The following is a 16,535-nucleotide window of genomic DNA, read 5'->3' as shown; positions in this document are numbered from 1 at the left end:
TTCTACTTTCTTCCATTCTAGCTACATGACCTGCCCACCTAGGCCTCCTAGACTTGACGACCCTAACAATGTTGGATAAACCATATAAATTATGTAGTACCTCGTTATGAAGTTTTCGCCATTCCCCATTCCCTTTCCTCTTGGATCCAAATATTCGTCTCAGGATCTTGTTCTCAAATACTTTCAGTCTGTTCTTCTCTCAGACTAAGCGACCATGTTTCGCAACCATACAGAACAACAGGCATGATTATTGTTTTACATATTTTAAGCTTTGAGTTCCTCGACAGAATTCGCGACGACAAGAGATTTTGAACCGAATAGTAACACGAATTCCCTGCTTTTAGTCGACATTTAATTTCTCCGTGAATATGATTTTCGTCTATTAATATTGATCCTTAATATTTGAAGGTATCCACTTTATCAAAAATATAATTTAATATTTTAATGCATCCATAATTTGCCGTATTACGGTCCCGACGCACTTTCATGCATTTAGTTTTCTCTGCATTTACTTCTAAACTCATGTCCCTGAAAGCGTTTAATAAGACTTCTGCATTTCTTGATATAACAACATTTAAACCATGTTTATTATTGTAGTATATTGTGTAATGTCCTACGTACCTGTATATTTAAACAATGTTAAATGCTCTTCATTTTGTTCGTACAATCACTTTATCGTTTTTATTCTATGAATCATATAGCATTAAACTAGTACATGAGCTCTAACACTATAATTTCATTATTACCATGTTTCTTGTCTCGTCTTGAATATGAAAATGTATTTCTCGTCTCGTTTTAAAGACTGATATCCAGATGAGATTAGAAATTTAACATCTCGTGGGGAAACACTGGTGACAAGATAAATGCAAGGTTCCAAAAGTGGCATTTTCGGTAATAGTTTTACTGTTAGGCAATAAACATAAGGCATAGATCATTTTCATTCAACACGTTTTCTCGCCTTCGATCTGCTTATTGCTTAAGCTTTCTTGTTTCGAAAATTTGGATAAAAATTACCATTTTTTTCATAACATTGTTTATTGGTCAACGCAATACACAACTAAATACTGTAACAAGTTCCATATATAGCACCTTTTTTTCCTGAAACAGCCGAAGTGAATGGTTGCAGAGATAATGATTAAAATACTTGATCTATTCGTACTGGTAATTACCCAAAGTGCTTTCATGTCTTTTTTCTATCACTGGTTAGTTGTTTTTCTTAAGTCTCGTCCGTAGATGTGATATAATATTTAAATAATAATATTAATAATTATGTAATAATGTTCATTATTAGAGTATATTGTGTAATGTTCTACGTATCATTAAACGTTGATAAAAATACTCTTCATTGTATTCGTACAACCACTTTATCAATTTATAGTTTTATATTATGAATCATATACAATTAAAACCAGTAGACCCTATATGAGATCTAACACTATAATCTGATATTGCCATGTTTTACGTCTCTTCTCGAATTTATATCTTGGATTAGCTACAAAATCTAATTCCAGTTTATATAATTATGCAATAAAATCAAATATTTTTACTATTTATTAGGTCTCCTATTTTTGTTATAGTGATTATTTGTCCTTAACATGAGCATCTAGTGATTATCCTTTCCTTTTTCGGAAAGTCAGGTTTTTCGCATTGTTTGAAAACATGTTACTAACCCTATTTCAAACATCCATTACACTTACATGATATTACTTTAATTTCAGAAAAGCGGCGGCTAAGTCTCTGTGTCGGTTGCGGTGCCCAGATTCACGACCAGTACATCCTGCGGGTGGCTCCTGATCTCGAGTGGCACGCCGCCTGTCTCAAGTGCGCCGAGTGCCATCAGTTTCTAGACGAGACCTGTACTTGCTTCGTTCGCGACGGAAAGACGTATTGCAAGCGGGACTACGTAAGGTAAGAACTTACTCATTTTCTAAAAGAAAAAAAAACTTTTTTTAAAAAAAGAAAAAGCACGGTTTATAAGTGCAATATTCTTTAAACATACAGTGATGAAATCAAAGTTTCTCATGATTTTTAAAAATTACAAACGCATTTTAAAAGTAGCCACATGTTTAGTGTAATAACGTTAAAATAAGGCAGTAACGTTAACGTAGTGTAATAAAATTTGAGAAATGTTCTACCTTTATTGTTCAATATAAATTTAAGTCTAATAACTATATAGTCACACCAACCAATCTTTTAATTCATTGCGTTGATTTAAAAAGAAGGAAGGAGTATTAAAATAGTAATCTGCTATGATTTGACCTGCATCGTTATTTTAATTTTTCCAGTTTTGTATTTTTTAATACTTTTATATAATTATAAATATCGCATTATTATTATTATTGAATAAATTTAATGTTTAATATGCTTTATTAAAATATTTACTTTCATATATAAAAGTAAAATTTAGCTCATAAAATTAATTTTCCCTCAATAATATAAGATTTATAATATAGATATATATCCACATTATACAGTAGAATAATAGCTATATTTTACAAAACAATACTTCTTGAGCAAGATATATGTTGCTGTGACGGAATGAATAATGTTAAACAACACGGCAAACTCCACGATATAAATTTATTTTCAAGCATATGCAGTAATTAAATTGAAATATCTAAGATGGTCGAGAAATATCGCCAACGTATACATGGTTTGCATATAGTGTTAGTTGAAAAGCAAATGGAAAAGATCTTTAGGCACGCCTAGAAAATGAGGAAAAATTATTGTACTTGGATCTAATGGAATAAGTAATTAGCAACCACAAATGAATAGGGTTGAAACTGGCGGGGTTTTGTTTCTGCAGCGGATCCTTCAGACCCATTACTACTAACTCCCATCATTTTCCTTTTTCCAAATTAACTGTAAAATAAATTGCATTACTGAAATTTGGAAAACAAAGTGACCTAAGACATTGAGAGTTCTTTGAAATAGAAAAGTTTTAGAAATTGTAATCTAAAACTTTTATCATTAGTTTAGAGCTGTTATAGCTAGTCCAAAATTTTTATTAATAATCCAAAATTTTTATCATTAATTCAAAGTTTTGCAACTAGTTCAAAACTTTTAACGTTAACCTGAAACTTTTGCCGGGTTGAATTTCCGGAATGAACATTTGTCTCGGACAAACAAGTAGTGGTTCGAATCGCACTTTAAACAGTACGTGTAGGTTTTTTTTTTTTTTTTTTTTTTTTTTTTTTTTTTTTTTTTTTTTTTTTTGCTAAACAGAAACGTTAAAGAGAATCCCATTAAATCAAACAAACATTATTTGTTGCAAATATAATAAAATACCGTGTTCAATTTATATGTTAGGGGTATCCATCCTATCCAAAACAAAGTATGTTCTATAGGCAGATCACTATTCTTCAGATATCTAGAAGCTCTTTTCCATACTATAGTTTCTATTGTTAGTGAAATTATAACTAATATGTTTGTAACTTTGAGGCATTTGGGCAACTATTAGGATTATGTGTGTTTTCATTACTAGAAGACAAATAGCAATGGATGTTTATATATATATATATATATAGTTCGTAACTACGACAATCTTTTGCGCAGTGAAACTGGTTTTTCTCCATTTTCTCAAAAATTACAGTTGTAGATCTAATTGTAATTTTGAGTATATCTCATTTACCACGGGATGTAACATCGTGGTGCAAGTTTCATGTTGAAGAGCTTCATGATAGTATACTTCAGTATTATGAGTTTTAGCTTAATAGATGGCGTGGTTGTGTTAAGCATCAATTTTTGAGTTTCCAACAAAAATCAGATTCATATACCAATATGTCTCATTTTTGGTTGTCTTTCCGTTAAATACTAATAATATTGTAGAAATTTCTGATATTGCTAGACACTCAGGATTGTACTACATAAACGGCTTTATCTTAGGTAAAGGTTTTTAGTAAAAGTTTTTTTTTTCAATTTTAAACATTTTATAGCTATTTTATAGCTGTGACAAATGGTTTATTCAAGATCCATGCATTGTACATGTTTGTTACTAAGCTAAATGGACAATCTTGCCGCATAATATGATCAATTTCTGATATTTATATATATATAGGTGTGTGTGTTACTTTCAATATATTTTACTAGGTATATTATCCTTTCGTGAATATCTTCTTACTTGTTAATTATAATTTTCCCTAGTTGTAAAGAAACTAAATTTCAATTCTGAAATCTGTATAACTAAAAACACATTTGAAATAATATCAGTGATTTAATACCAGGTTCATAAAATACATTATAAACTATCAATGTTTTCAATGCTATATATTTTTTTTGTAACAACAGTGAAATTCAATGAATTTATTTAATTAACATATTTTTCGGGGTCATAATGTTAGTGAAACTTGGTTAGAGATAAATAAATAAAATGTGATGAGCTAAAAGGACCTAAAATTTCATGACCGTATATATCTTTCACGTTCTTTATTAATAAACCAACGTCATGATCCACAGTAACATTATTAAAGAATCGAAAACAAACATATATAGTCATAATTATTGAAAATAACCGATTTAATAAGCAGACAAATGTTCATTTTTGCTTCTAATAGTTTGTGTTGCAATATTTCCAAGTACTGAACGCTTTTTGCTTCATTTCATTTCCTTAAAATATATAAATAAATCTTTCTGTCAAAAGGAATTACTAATTGAAGAAGCGTTTCATTAAGTTGTAAAATGGTAAAACACAGTTTTAATTATTGTGACTTCCTTCCAATACAAATTAATGTTAATTATACCAGTCATACTGGTTTTTGATCTTATGTTTCAGGCACTTGTCTTTTTTGGGTCTTTCTAATATTTTCTTAGTAATCTTTTAAGAAAAATATGATACAACAAATAAGCTTTGATTTTCCATGAAATGATTTTGAAATTTATATCCACGGAAATGTAATATTATCTTTATATACCTATATACATATATAATATATGTTGGTGCTTCGAAGTATGTATGTCCTATCTTGTGGACAACCAATTACCACTTTAAAAACTGGTTAGTATGTTAACTATGTTACTATTTTATACTTATCACATGGGTATAGGGTTGTTCAGTGATAGAATAATGGCGGATCATTGGCTTATCCTAGAAAAAATATCTTGTCTATGAGTTTTCTGTTTTTCCTTACTTCCTTCGCACTACAACATTATTCACCTTAGTAACCTTGATTTTTCACCCATATTTCGTTCTCTTCTGTATAGTAGACCTATATAGAGAGCGTAATCGAGGAACATTAAATTCGAGCTCAATCGGGGTTTTATTTCTAATCTTGAGAATAAGACTGTCGTAACTCGAAATTGGTTTTAAATTTTTTTCAATTATTAATGTGTAATAATTATAAGTTTGCAATTTAAGAAAGGTTTTCTCCGCAATAATTAATACTATACATACTGAAATAACATTACAATTTCCAAAGAACAAGAGTCGCGGCGGTTCAGTGGTAGAGCGTTTACCTCTGGTGCATGGGGTCCTTGTTAAATCCCAGCTCGCGCCAAGTGAGTTTTGTGGTCGTGCGTAAGTTTTCTCGGGGTTATTCCAATTCCTCCCACTCTCTTCATTCCATCAATTTATTCATTTCTCACCATCACCGTTAGCCTAGCCGACAGATCGTGGGACGTAAAACAAAGATTTCATTTCATTTTTCCTATAATAATAATAATAATAATAATAATAATAATAATAATAATAATAATAATAATAATAATAATAATAATAATAATAAATGTTGGTTTAGATATAACAATATTTTTGGCATATTGTTTCAAATAGTAACAAAATTCTAATTTTAAAAAATCTAAATCTCTTCATTTTAACACGCTCATCATGTTAATATTAAAAATAGAATATGGTGTGGTAATGGGGGTGGATATGGAGAAACTTTGATCCCCCGCCAACAACTTTCTGAAAATATATATATATATATATATATATATATATATATATATATATCTCCCCTTGTGCTATTATAAACAATTATGCACGAAAACGCTCAAAAACCAAATGAGAATATTAACAACTTCCTGCGGGAAAAATCCCGGTCTCCCCACTCGACTATGGGCTATGCCGCATTCCCGGAAGATCCATCCCCATAGCAGACAACCCCTAAATCCCCCCATGCTCAAAACACTGCATTTATATGCATTAAGACAAGAAAATACACACACACTAAAACACATAAGAAAGAAACAATTCAATATGGTCCATTTTGGATCTTCTTTGAAGACATTTTATTTTAAAACCAAAAGGTAGGAAAAAATAACAAAAATATTGGTGTTGTCAACTTAGAAATTATTTCTACATCAGAAATAAAATCTTTTTATGTGCGAAGCTATTCGTCAATTACTGTATTAAAGGTACTTAGAATCTATTTTCCAGTGACGGTATGTTTTAATCATTAAAAACCAGAGACGGTATGCCTTCATCACTGAAAAACCAAAGGCGGTATAACATACCACCGCACACCGTCTCACTTTGACCACTAATATATATATATATATATATATATATAAAATCACGATATCGGAAAATTCGCAAAGGTAATTTCTGAAACTAATATTTTCTTATTTTGTTGCACTTGATAATATAATCAAAATATAATTCCTGTATATGTGTGTGGTTTAAAGAGAAATAAAAGAATAACAGGTCTGCATCTTGTAGTTTTTATATCAACTTTCTGCGTGCAAAAAATATATAAAAAGTACATATTATTATGTTTTAAGAAAAGTTGCCGAAAGTATGGTGGAAGTCTATGTATATCTTGCGTCAACACGCACATACAGACATACATACACACATGCACTCATACATATTTAATCCTATGTTTTTTTTTTTTTTTTTATTCTAATGCAAAGACAAGAGACGGTAAATATATAAAGCTTTACCCTAGGTCAGGGTGTTACCATGCGATTTTGGTTCAACATGCAATATTTTTATGACATTAAATTATAGGTATTATTTTCAAAATTATGCGTCCTAAGTTATTAAGTTAATTGTTATAATCTAACAGTTAAAGTCGTGAGATAGATACCAAGCTCTTACAGCTGACTTATTTGCCCCGATGTTTTAATACTGTATGAGAAGATATAAATGAGTAGCTAAAAAATACAGTTTTTTAAAATAACGAACAAAGCGACACATACCATTTGCTGACATGAGAAGAGAATAACCAATAAAAGTTCTTCTCATAGTCACCAGTAATTAAAGCACAAAGCACAACTATGCCCGGCCCACAAATTAAACTTGTTTGGTGCACAGATTGTGTAGGATGGGCTATGCTGTTATAACTACAAATTATTATTATTATTATTATTATTATTATTATTATTATTATTATTATTATTATTATTATTATTATTGAATGTGTTTGCTACATTTTATGGCTGCTGACATGAACATCACTATAATAAATCTACCAAAAATCTATGTGCTACTTGCAGATTAACTCATAAATCTTACAATTAACGTAGAAATAACTCTCAAATTTACAACCATATATTCAACTAAGAGACGTAGTACGTATTCATAATCAATATTCGGCTCATCAACAATTTCCAGAAAATAATAGCATTAACGATTTCAGCTGTAAGTGATAAAAAAAAAAGGAACATTAAAACTTCCTGATCAAAACAGCACATTGAACAGGTTATAGAAAGAACTGAATCAAATTATATGATTAAACAGCTTAACTTACAATAATTATGTCACTGTAGTCGAAAAATTCTATTTCTGGGTATACAGTATTTATCAAATCCATGAAAGAACTTCTTTTTCTTTTTTTTTAAAAAAAAAAGGAATTCAGTCTAATTTGTTCAACGCAGAACCATTTAAATTATAGATGGCTATTTTTTTTATTAGCTGAATATTTTATATATATCCCTATGTTAACTATAATACTAATGTTACTACTTATCGAATATCTATGTATATATGTATGTTGAGTGTACATTTTTTATAGCAAGTTAGAAACAATAAATAGCAATAAGTTTTCTATCTCTAAATAGAACATTCAATTAATATTAAAATCGAGAGTAGTAGTAGTTTTCTATTTCCGGTTTTAGTAGAGAGATTATAGTGAAAATGGAATAAATTTCTTGGATGTTTAATTGATTTCAGAAAACCGCTTCTCGCTAACTATTACTGTTTTACTCTATAGGGATCAATGTTAAAACTAGAATTGGTTGGAGTCTGTCACATTCAATTTGAATAGAGGGTTTAAGAGAAAAGATGGTACCTATTCCTGGAACGTAAAATGGATTCAAAAAATTCATTCTTGCTACCTCGTATTGTTTTTTGTTCTATGCGGATCAATCTTTAAACCGGAAGTTGTAGTGGACTTCCATCACTTCCGGCTTTAGTAGAAAGTTGAAGATTAAAAGTATTCTTGGAACACTTAAAAATGCTTCTATTACCATTTTACTCTAGAGTGATCAAGATTAAACCCGGAAATGAATGATTTCTACCATTACCACTTTTAAATATTATTTTTATCAACGAATTTTAATTCTAACTTTTGGTCCTCTTCTTCCTGACCAAAATTGTTGGTGGTCCACCAAGTAGTTCTTCAGATTTTTGTCTCTCGGACGGACACACGGACAGACAGGGTAAATATATGAAGGAGTTTTGGTAACCCTCGTAAATATTTTCGTAGAAAGAAGAATCTTCAGATCAAATTATTCTACCTTTTACAATTATTCTGTCATAAATTGAAAAATATCCATCTTACTATGACACTTAGGTAATCCTTTCGTCTTGTCGCTCGTCTTTTACTTTCTCTTCTACTCTTTCTTGCCACCGTATCTCTATACCATACCTTCGATTCCTTATGGGAGAGCATTAAAAATCTAAACGCGTTAGGGTGGTTCGGATTCCACTTTAAACTGTGGGTTCATTGTCTTATATAGTCTTAATGCTGAAGTGGAGCACTGAATATTAACAAGCAAACGTACTTACATTCTATCTCGTACTTCCTACGAGACGAGAAATAAGTTTTTTTTCCTTCTCTTCTTGTAAATTTGGAAGGAGAATTGTGTCATCTCATGTTCTAAATACTGTATATGCGCTAATCTTTTTGTTGATTTTATATAGAAGTTAACAAAATTCTTTCGTATCACAAGAAATCCACGAAGACTGTGATAGTATAACGACGTTTAAGATATATTTAGTATTGGACCATATTGTTTATTGACTTGCGTATTTAAACATTGATAAATTCTCTCAATAGTATTCGTATAATTACATTATCGATTTATAGTTTTATACTATAAATCATGTAATACTAAAACAGTGCGTGGGATATGAGACTTGGCTGAATTAGTCTTGCCCACGAAACACGTGAAATGACTCGTCTCACCTGGAAAATGAGACGAGAAATGTCTCATCTCCTTGGCAACATTTCTTCTATCACATACTTTAGCAAGTTCTTTTTAGGTTCTTACCGAACAATGTCCTCCTAACAGATTTGTTTGATTCTTTTCAATTCCTTTCCATGTTATTACTTTTTTTTCTTATTATTAGTCTCAACACCTTCTCTTTGAATTCTATTTAGAAAAAAAAGCTCCAGTCTTCTCCATACCCACATTTTAGAAGCCTTTACTTTGTTTTAATCTATTTTACATAGTGGAGTATTAATGTTTTTCATAGAGTAGAAAATAGTAGTAATAGAGCTAAGAGAGTGTCGCGACAGAGGAGGTTGGGATCTTTGTTAAGAGTCTTCATCTCGGCGAAATTAAAATACCGCTAATTTTACAGTAATTATGTGATATCTTCAAATAGATAAAATATAATTGAAATATGGAACAAGAGCGCCCTAGACAATGTTATTTTGCGTGAGGTACCGTTATCACAAGTCACCTAGTGGCTTTCCGTTTTCAGCTGTTTAGAAACGCGAAAATAAATGCCGATTTTCAAAATAGCTCGAAATCGCAAGCAGATAAATGTCTCGTGATAACGGTTTCTCATGTAAAATAATATTGTCTAGGGCGCTCTTGTTCCACATTTCGATTATCTTTTATCTATTTGAAGATATCATATAATTACTGTAAAATTAGCGGTATTTTAATTTCGCCGGGATGAAGACTCTTAAGTGCGAGGAAGCTTTGTTCTTATAAGGTTTGACATTTTACTCTTCGTTTTACAAGCAGTCTATTTATAAAGAACTTATTTTAGTTACGTGGATAAAATAAGTAAAAATCTAGTAGAGGCTTCGGGGTGGGCAACAAACTGTTACTGGACTACTGGGGTAAGTGTTTATCTTATATTACAAATAATTACGTACCTTATGGATCTGGATATGCTTGGGATATGCTACACTGTTAAAAACGTGGAATTACCAAGTGTAAATATTCGTCAGTAAAGGCATTCTAAATTACTCTTATTAATAAATGTATAATGTATTAATTAATGAAAAAAGGCGAAAAGTAGAGATAATCAATGTCATACAAATGCATACTTCGGATTAATACTTATATTAGGTACTGTAGATTTTCTTGTGTTTTCGAGAAACCTTTAAGTTTGATGTCTTGCAATTATTATTATTATTATTATTATTATTATTATTATTATTATTATTATTATTATTATTATTATTATTATTATTATTATTATTAATATGAGTTGAAGGGTGTAATTCATTTGTAACCTAATTCACCACGGAACGATATACGAACGATAACCACTGAACAACATTCTACTTTTATATCATACACAGTTAGCTTGTAGTGATGTGACTGAACCACCGAAAACTATATAGATAAGTTTTATTTCAGAAATATACCTGCAGATGGCAGGCGAAGTTTGTTTGGTATGCATCATTGCGTTGAATTGCATTGAGATGTTAACCCTTATTTTCCAGTTTACTCAAAAGTTTGAAAATGTGAGATACCTTTATGTTCAACCGATCCGCTCAATTACGCCGAGCTTACTGATGATTTTGAATATGTTTCCTATTCATTTAAGTTACTTGTAACAAGTGACAGTTGCAGTATTTGTGGAATAAAATTAATTTGACTTCTGTATGAGGGAATATATTGGAACATGAAACGAAATGATTCGTTTCTGTTATGCTTTTTGGGTAAAATAATATAACTATAAATATGATGATGAGATAGATAGTTGTTTCCATAATATATTAAAAAGAGAGGATAACTAGTAGTAGTAGTATATGTTAAGCATTGAGGCTTTGAAAATTGCAATACGATTCTTTTACGATATCTTTTACGAGTTGGCCAATATGACAAATGTCTCTATCCATATACTGCTTTGTCAGGAATCAAAGCAAGATCTAAAAATAATTAGTTAGCTATTCTTATTTGTTAATGACGTAACCAGATTTTATGGTTATTAATAGAGGCAGACTCCTTCTCTCCCTCTGTATATATACACACATGCATGTTTTGGAAGAAGCAAAACTTACAACCTCATGTTTGATGTGAATGGAAAAGAAAGCTTTGTGAAGTACTTATGATTGCGTACAGTACAATAATAATAACAATAATTCACTTGAAGCGAGAGAGTCATGTCTGCACAATTCTCAGTGTAACACCTCCGGCTCGGCCTTCCCACCGGTTCACGGCACTCTCAACAGCTCTTCAGCCTGATTCCAAATCAAACTTCAGTTGAAACGTTACAATCGTGCTCTACAGTTGGTCTTGATGTGGAAACGAAAAGAAAGGATAAAATGAAATAAGATAAAAAGAAGTCCAAAAAGGGAGGAGCTGATGACGCCGAGTCCAGTCATGGTTGTATTCTTCAAGAGGCTTTTTTTCATCAACGGAAGAGCGATGGTTGAGGATCCTAGGAATTCAGGCGAGGATCGTCCACTTTGGCCTCATGAAACAAGACACATTTTGTAACCAAGTGATGATGAGAACGATGATCTTGGAGAAGCAAGATACTTATCCAAGTAAACGTCATTGTGTGTGTTTGGATTTTTAGCAGCAAAAGAACAAGAGGAAGAAAAAGATAAATGAAAGCTTTGCTAAAATAAAATAAAAAGAAAATTAAAAAAAAAGTTGTCTGTGATGATGAAGATTGTTGTCTGACATCTTGTTAACGGCGATATTGGCGATGTCTGGTGTGGTCACTTTTTCTTTTTCCCGCGCCAACATACTATTACCCCTTTATATATATATATATACAAATATCCTCACATATCCACCATACATAAGCGTAAACTAAATAAAGAATTATATGTTTATTAAAATACTCTGATTTCTTTTGTATGTTCCAACCTGGACAAAGTTAGATACAAAACTAAGGTGAAACAAACAGGTTTGGATAATAATAATAACAATAAGTTATTATAGTATGCGCAAAAAAATGTATTGTTTGTAATGTGGGAAAATTCTTGTGAGTTGTAGAACCGTTTTAGTTTGATAAATTATCATAATGATTCAACTAGAAAATAATACAATTATTCTTTGTTTCGAATAAATTACATTAACAACCAAAAATTTTAAACTTCTAGCCAATGTTTTGAATTTCAACAACCTAGATGTCAAGTTACAAATTGGATATTCATTAATAAATTAGATATTAAATATTTGAAACATTTATTTTTATTTTTATTATTATTAGGCTCTATTTATTTTATATGTGTAGTGAATTTTAATATAAGGTACTATTCTCTATAGGTTTCGTTATTTTAATAGACTTTAGTAATCTGGTTTAACTGGTTATAAAAAGTATATTTTTTGCTCTTGTCCAGTTGTTCATTTCCAATACATTATTTTTCCCAAGTGATGCAAGTGAATCTCTTCCTTTGCCTTTTATTTTTTAATAGACTAAATGAGTTGGACACAAATATATAAAATTTTCGTTCCTATTTTCAGATTTTGATTCATTTATATCATTCTTCTGACTCTGATACTGTAACTTTTGGTGTCAAAGATACACATGACAGAGTAAAATTGTAATTATTAGAATACAGTCAGTCGGTTAAGTATCAAAATCTGAACAGCTCCATCCTGATTCTGATGGAAAGGCAGATAAACATCTTCTTTACAAGCCAATACACACCATGAATCAAAAATGTCAATACTGTTGACTATTCGTGTATAGTATTTACCATTAATGGATATGCTGTTAAATGATTTTTATATAAATTATAGGTATTAACTATATGTAATTTTACATGGCTAACTGATTGGTTTGAATTAGACATTTTTTGCGCACCGAGGTTATATATGAGATGAGACCTACTCTTTAATTCTGGATACAAGCCACCTTTCGCATTGGTCCTGTTCAAGTTTCTAGTTTTCATGAAATTATTTTTAATGTCCATCACATTACCGGCATATGTATTTTACAAATAAACCAGGAAAGTTTTTTTTTTATATATAATATACATATTCGAAAAGCTGAATTTAAATAAATCCAGTTTCAAAATTATACACCCACAATTTATAATTTAATTCCATTGAGACTAACTTTTTTCTTTCTTGTATATATATGATAAGGAAAAGTTTGTAAATAATGAAATCATGTCATATGATGGCGAAATTCCCACCTGTACTGGTCTACCTTTTTTTATAAGTTTTCTGCAGACAACCAATGCAGGGCCTGGTTTGTATTAAGCATGGAAGGCTAGGAGGAATTCTGTATGACGTTGAAGTACGACAGTTAACTATCCAGCGTCGTGAAGAGAATTGGGAAACTAAAAACAACGGATAACAAACCCTCTCAATAAAACCAGCAATTCCAATGGAACTCGCGGTGTTCTGACCACATACCTCCTAACTTGGGACTGCAGATAAGGGCTATACAATATTCGGATTCGGATATCGAAAATCAATATCGACAAAATGTCGAAACTTGATTGATATTTTGAAGTTCAAAAGTGTCGATGTGTAAAATTTTTGAAGAAGGATATATGTATGTTTATTATATGTGTATTGAAATATCGTAAAGCCCTACCTTAAATTGGGACAAGCAGGCGGACAGAAATTCTGCATGTACTTTTTCTGCATCACTTTTTCTGCATGTACGTGCCATGAAACGCGGGAATTCGTTGAAATCTCGAATTTGATTTTTTTAATGCTCATCATATTTTCTTTTTATCGCCACTCGAAAATAACAAGGATCCAGCAAGCCAACAGAAGTTTAATTATTGAATCACTAAGAAATTAAACTTTTGCTTCTTATATAGAGCATTATTAAACATAGCTTTTTATAAATAAAAAAAAAATACAAAATATCGAAGTACCGACAATATCGAAAATCATCGGTTGATTGATCTATATATTGAAATGTGGCACAGCTCTAATCGCAGACTTTTCGGCTAAAACCCTTTGGAATCTCATGCCAAGGAGTTCTGTTTTAGATGGTTAATGCATAATATTTAATTTTTTTCTTTGATTCAGTTTGTACTATTCTCTGTGTATGAACAGTTTCAATGCAAAAATGGCTTGTTACATCAACTTCGAAGCCAGATAAATTCGTTTCGTTTCTTCGTCTCTGAGGTTCAGAAAGGGCATGTGTTTATTATTATTATTATTATTATTATTATTATTATTATTATTATTATTATTATTATTATTATTATTATTATTATTATTATTATTATTATTATTATTATTATTAAATGCTAAAGTAACTGTTTGTCCATCAATTATAGCCTCATTTTGCAGTACATAAATTTTTCTAGAGTATAATCTGTAACAATAGTAAGTAAAATTTCCGTCTAATATGGTCAGAAAGAATTTCCTTATAATATATTTGCCTCCCCCGAAAAAGAAGAAACATGCATAACTGAGTTCTTTGAATTTTGATACTAACTTCCTCATACGTTTGTGTTCTTAAAAACAACTTGTGTTGTGTTAGTAGGCCAGTAAATAAGGGATGATATAGGGTCGAATAAGAAAAAAATGGTGGAAAGCTGGAACAAATTTTATTTTCTTTATATAAGTGTCCGTAACAACATATTAATTTTGCACCACTCTACCACCCCGGATTTGGCCGCCATCTTGGAAAAGTGGCGCCAAAATAAGTTTTTGGTAAATATTTCGCATGGAAAGGATTTTAAAGAAAAAAATGTTATTACAAAATAATAATATAATAATAATAATAATCTACATTAAATTCTCTACAAGAAATGTTCTCTTCATTTTTTCTATAGGATGCACCGTTTAGATGTTATAGGCGTGGCAAATTACGCTTTCAACATCGCTTTGTAGCAGAACCTTAACGAAAATTTTTTGATACTGTTTTGTTTAATGATATTTTTTATATAATATATAAATTAATATATTTTTCATTCATTGCAGGTGTGACTAAGGATAAGTAATCAGGTCTATTAGATCATCTATGTTCAAGATGTCAGCTGAAAAATGCTTTATCTGTGAGAAACTTCTCGGTGATGGTGTTACATGTATAGTAAAAGAAAAGGGACTGAAAACATTAGTAGACTGCAGTATTAAATTGAAAGATGGAAACGAATGTCAACTTAAGAGACTGAGAAGTGTTACATCTCATGAAAAGTTTTCAGAAAAACAAAAAGTAGCAAAGGGTTGCTATCACAACGTACTTCATCACCTACGCCAATAACCCTTAGATCAGAAGTACTAAGATTTAATTTTCAAGAAGCCTGCCTGTTTTGTAGACAATGTACACTCATGTCCAATATAATTGTAACTGTCTCCTTGTAAAAATATAGTTTGATAAGGAATTTGCAGGGTACTTTTAATACTGATACTATGCGTATAATCAGGAAATGTAAATTTCTGGTAAATTTGATAGGAAAAGAATTATAAATACGAAAATTAGAATGAGTAAAATAAAATGTTGCTAAATGGACATGAAAGTTTTATTTTCATTTTATTATTCTTATTTACTGCTCTTTTGACATGAAATTTGCCACATACATGTCTTTGTCGATTATACACATACCGGGCGAATTCGTTATCAAATTATATTCCTACAACAACATATTTATAGACATGCGACAATAATTTTGGATATGAGTGTACATCAGATGAATTTTTAAAGAGACATAGTAAAAAACGTGTGACAGCGTGAGAGTGTACGAAGCAGCCGACAAAAGAAATGACGACTGGGACAAAGAAGTTAGTATTGGCAATGTTCATGATTTAGTTGCTTCTGAAGCCAGATACCATGCTTCATGCATGAAAAAGTTTTACAAGATTTCTTTTGGAATGAAACGTGGTCATCCGAAAGATAATGTTTCAGATGCCATGGTTTATGCTTTTAACTACCTTGAAGCTAACAAGGAAGAGTGCAAATTTTCATTCAGTGAAATTTTTCAAGATTATAATGATGCACTGCCAACTGAAAAAAAAAAGCAATAAGAACGAATCTGAAAGAAAGTTACTCAAACGATATTATTAAACCAACAAACAAAAACATAAAATCCATAGTTTGCTTCTGTGATACAGGGTATAAAATTCTCACGGACGCATGGTATGATCGTTGAAAGCGTAAATATATGGACGAAGAGAATTTGAGAATCATAATGACAACCGGGCAAATAATTGCTGAAGATATCAAATCCCAGGTTTATGAAACTAATGAATAGCCATCAGCA

General features: G+C 30.8%; 1 protein-coding gene across 5 annotated transcripts in view; it reads left to right on the top strand.

The window, feature by feature from the left end:
• tup (LIM1_Isl and LIM2_Isl domain-containing protein tup) overlaps positions 1-16,535 on the top strand; it is a 371,468-nt gene that overhangs the window by 94,952 nt on the left and 259,981 nt on the right. For all 5 annotated transcript variants that reach the window (XM_081747535.1, XM_081747534.1, XM_081747543.1 and 2 more), the window contains exon 2: positions 1,719-1,908. In XM_081747535.1, coding sequence (XP_081603661.1) covers positions 1,719-1,908 — 190 coding nt within the window. The remainder of the gene's footprint in view (positions 1-1,718; positions 1,909-16,535) is intronic.

This window comes from Thermobia domestica, chromosome 2 (assembly GCF_964235325.1).
Source record: "Thermobia domestica chromosome 2, izTheDome1.hap1.1, whole genome shotgun sequence".
Classification (NCBI taxonomy): domain Eukaryota; kingdom Metazoa; phylum Arthropoda; class Insecta; order Zygentoma; family Lepismatidae; genus Thermobia; species Thermobia domestica.
The sequence above is the reverse complement of the archived record's forward strand: the minus strand, read 5'-3'. Positions and strand labels throughout refer to the sequence as shown.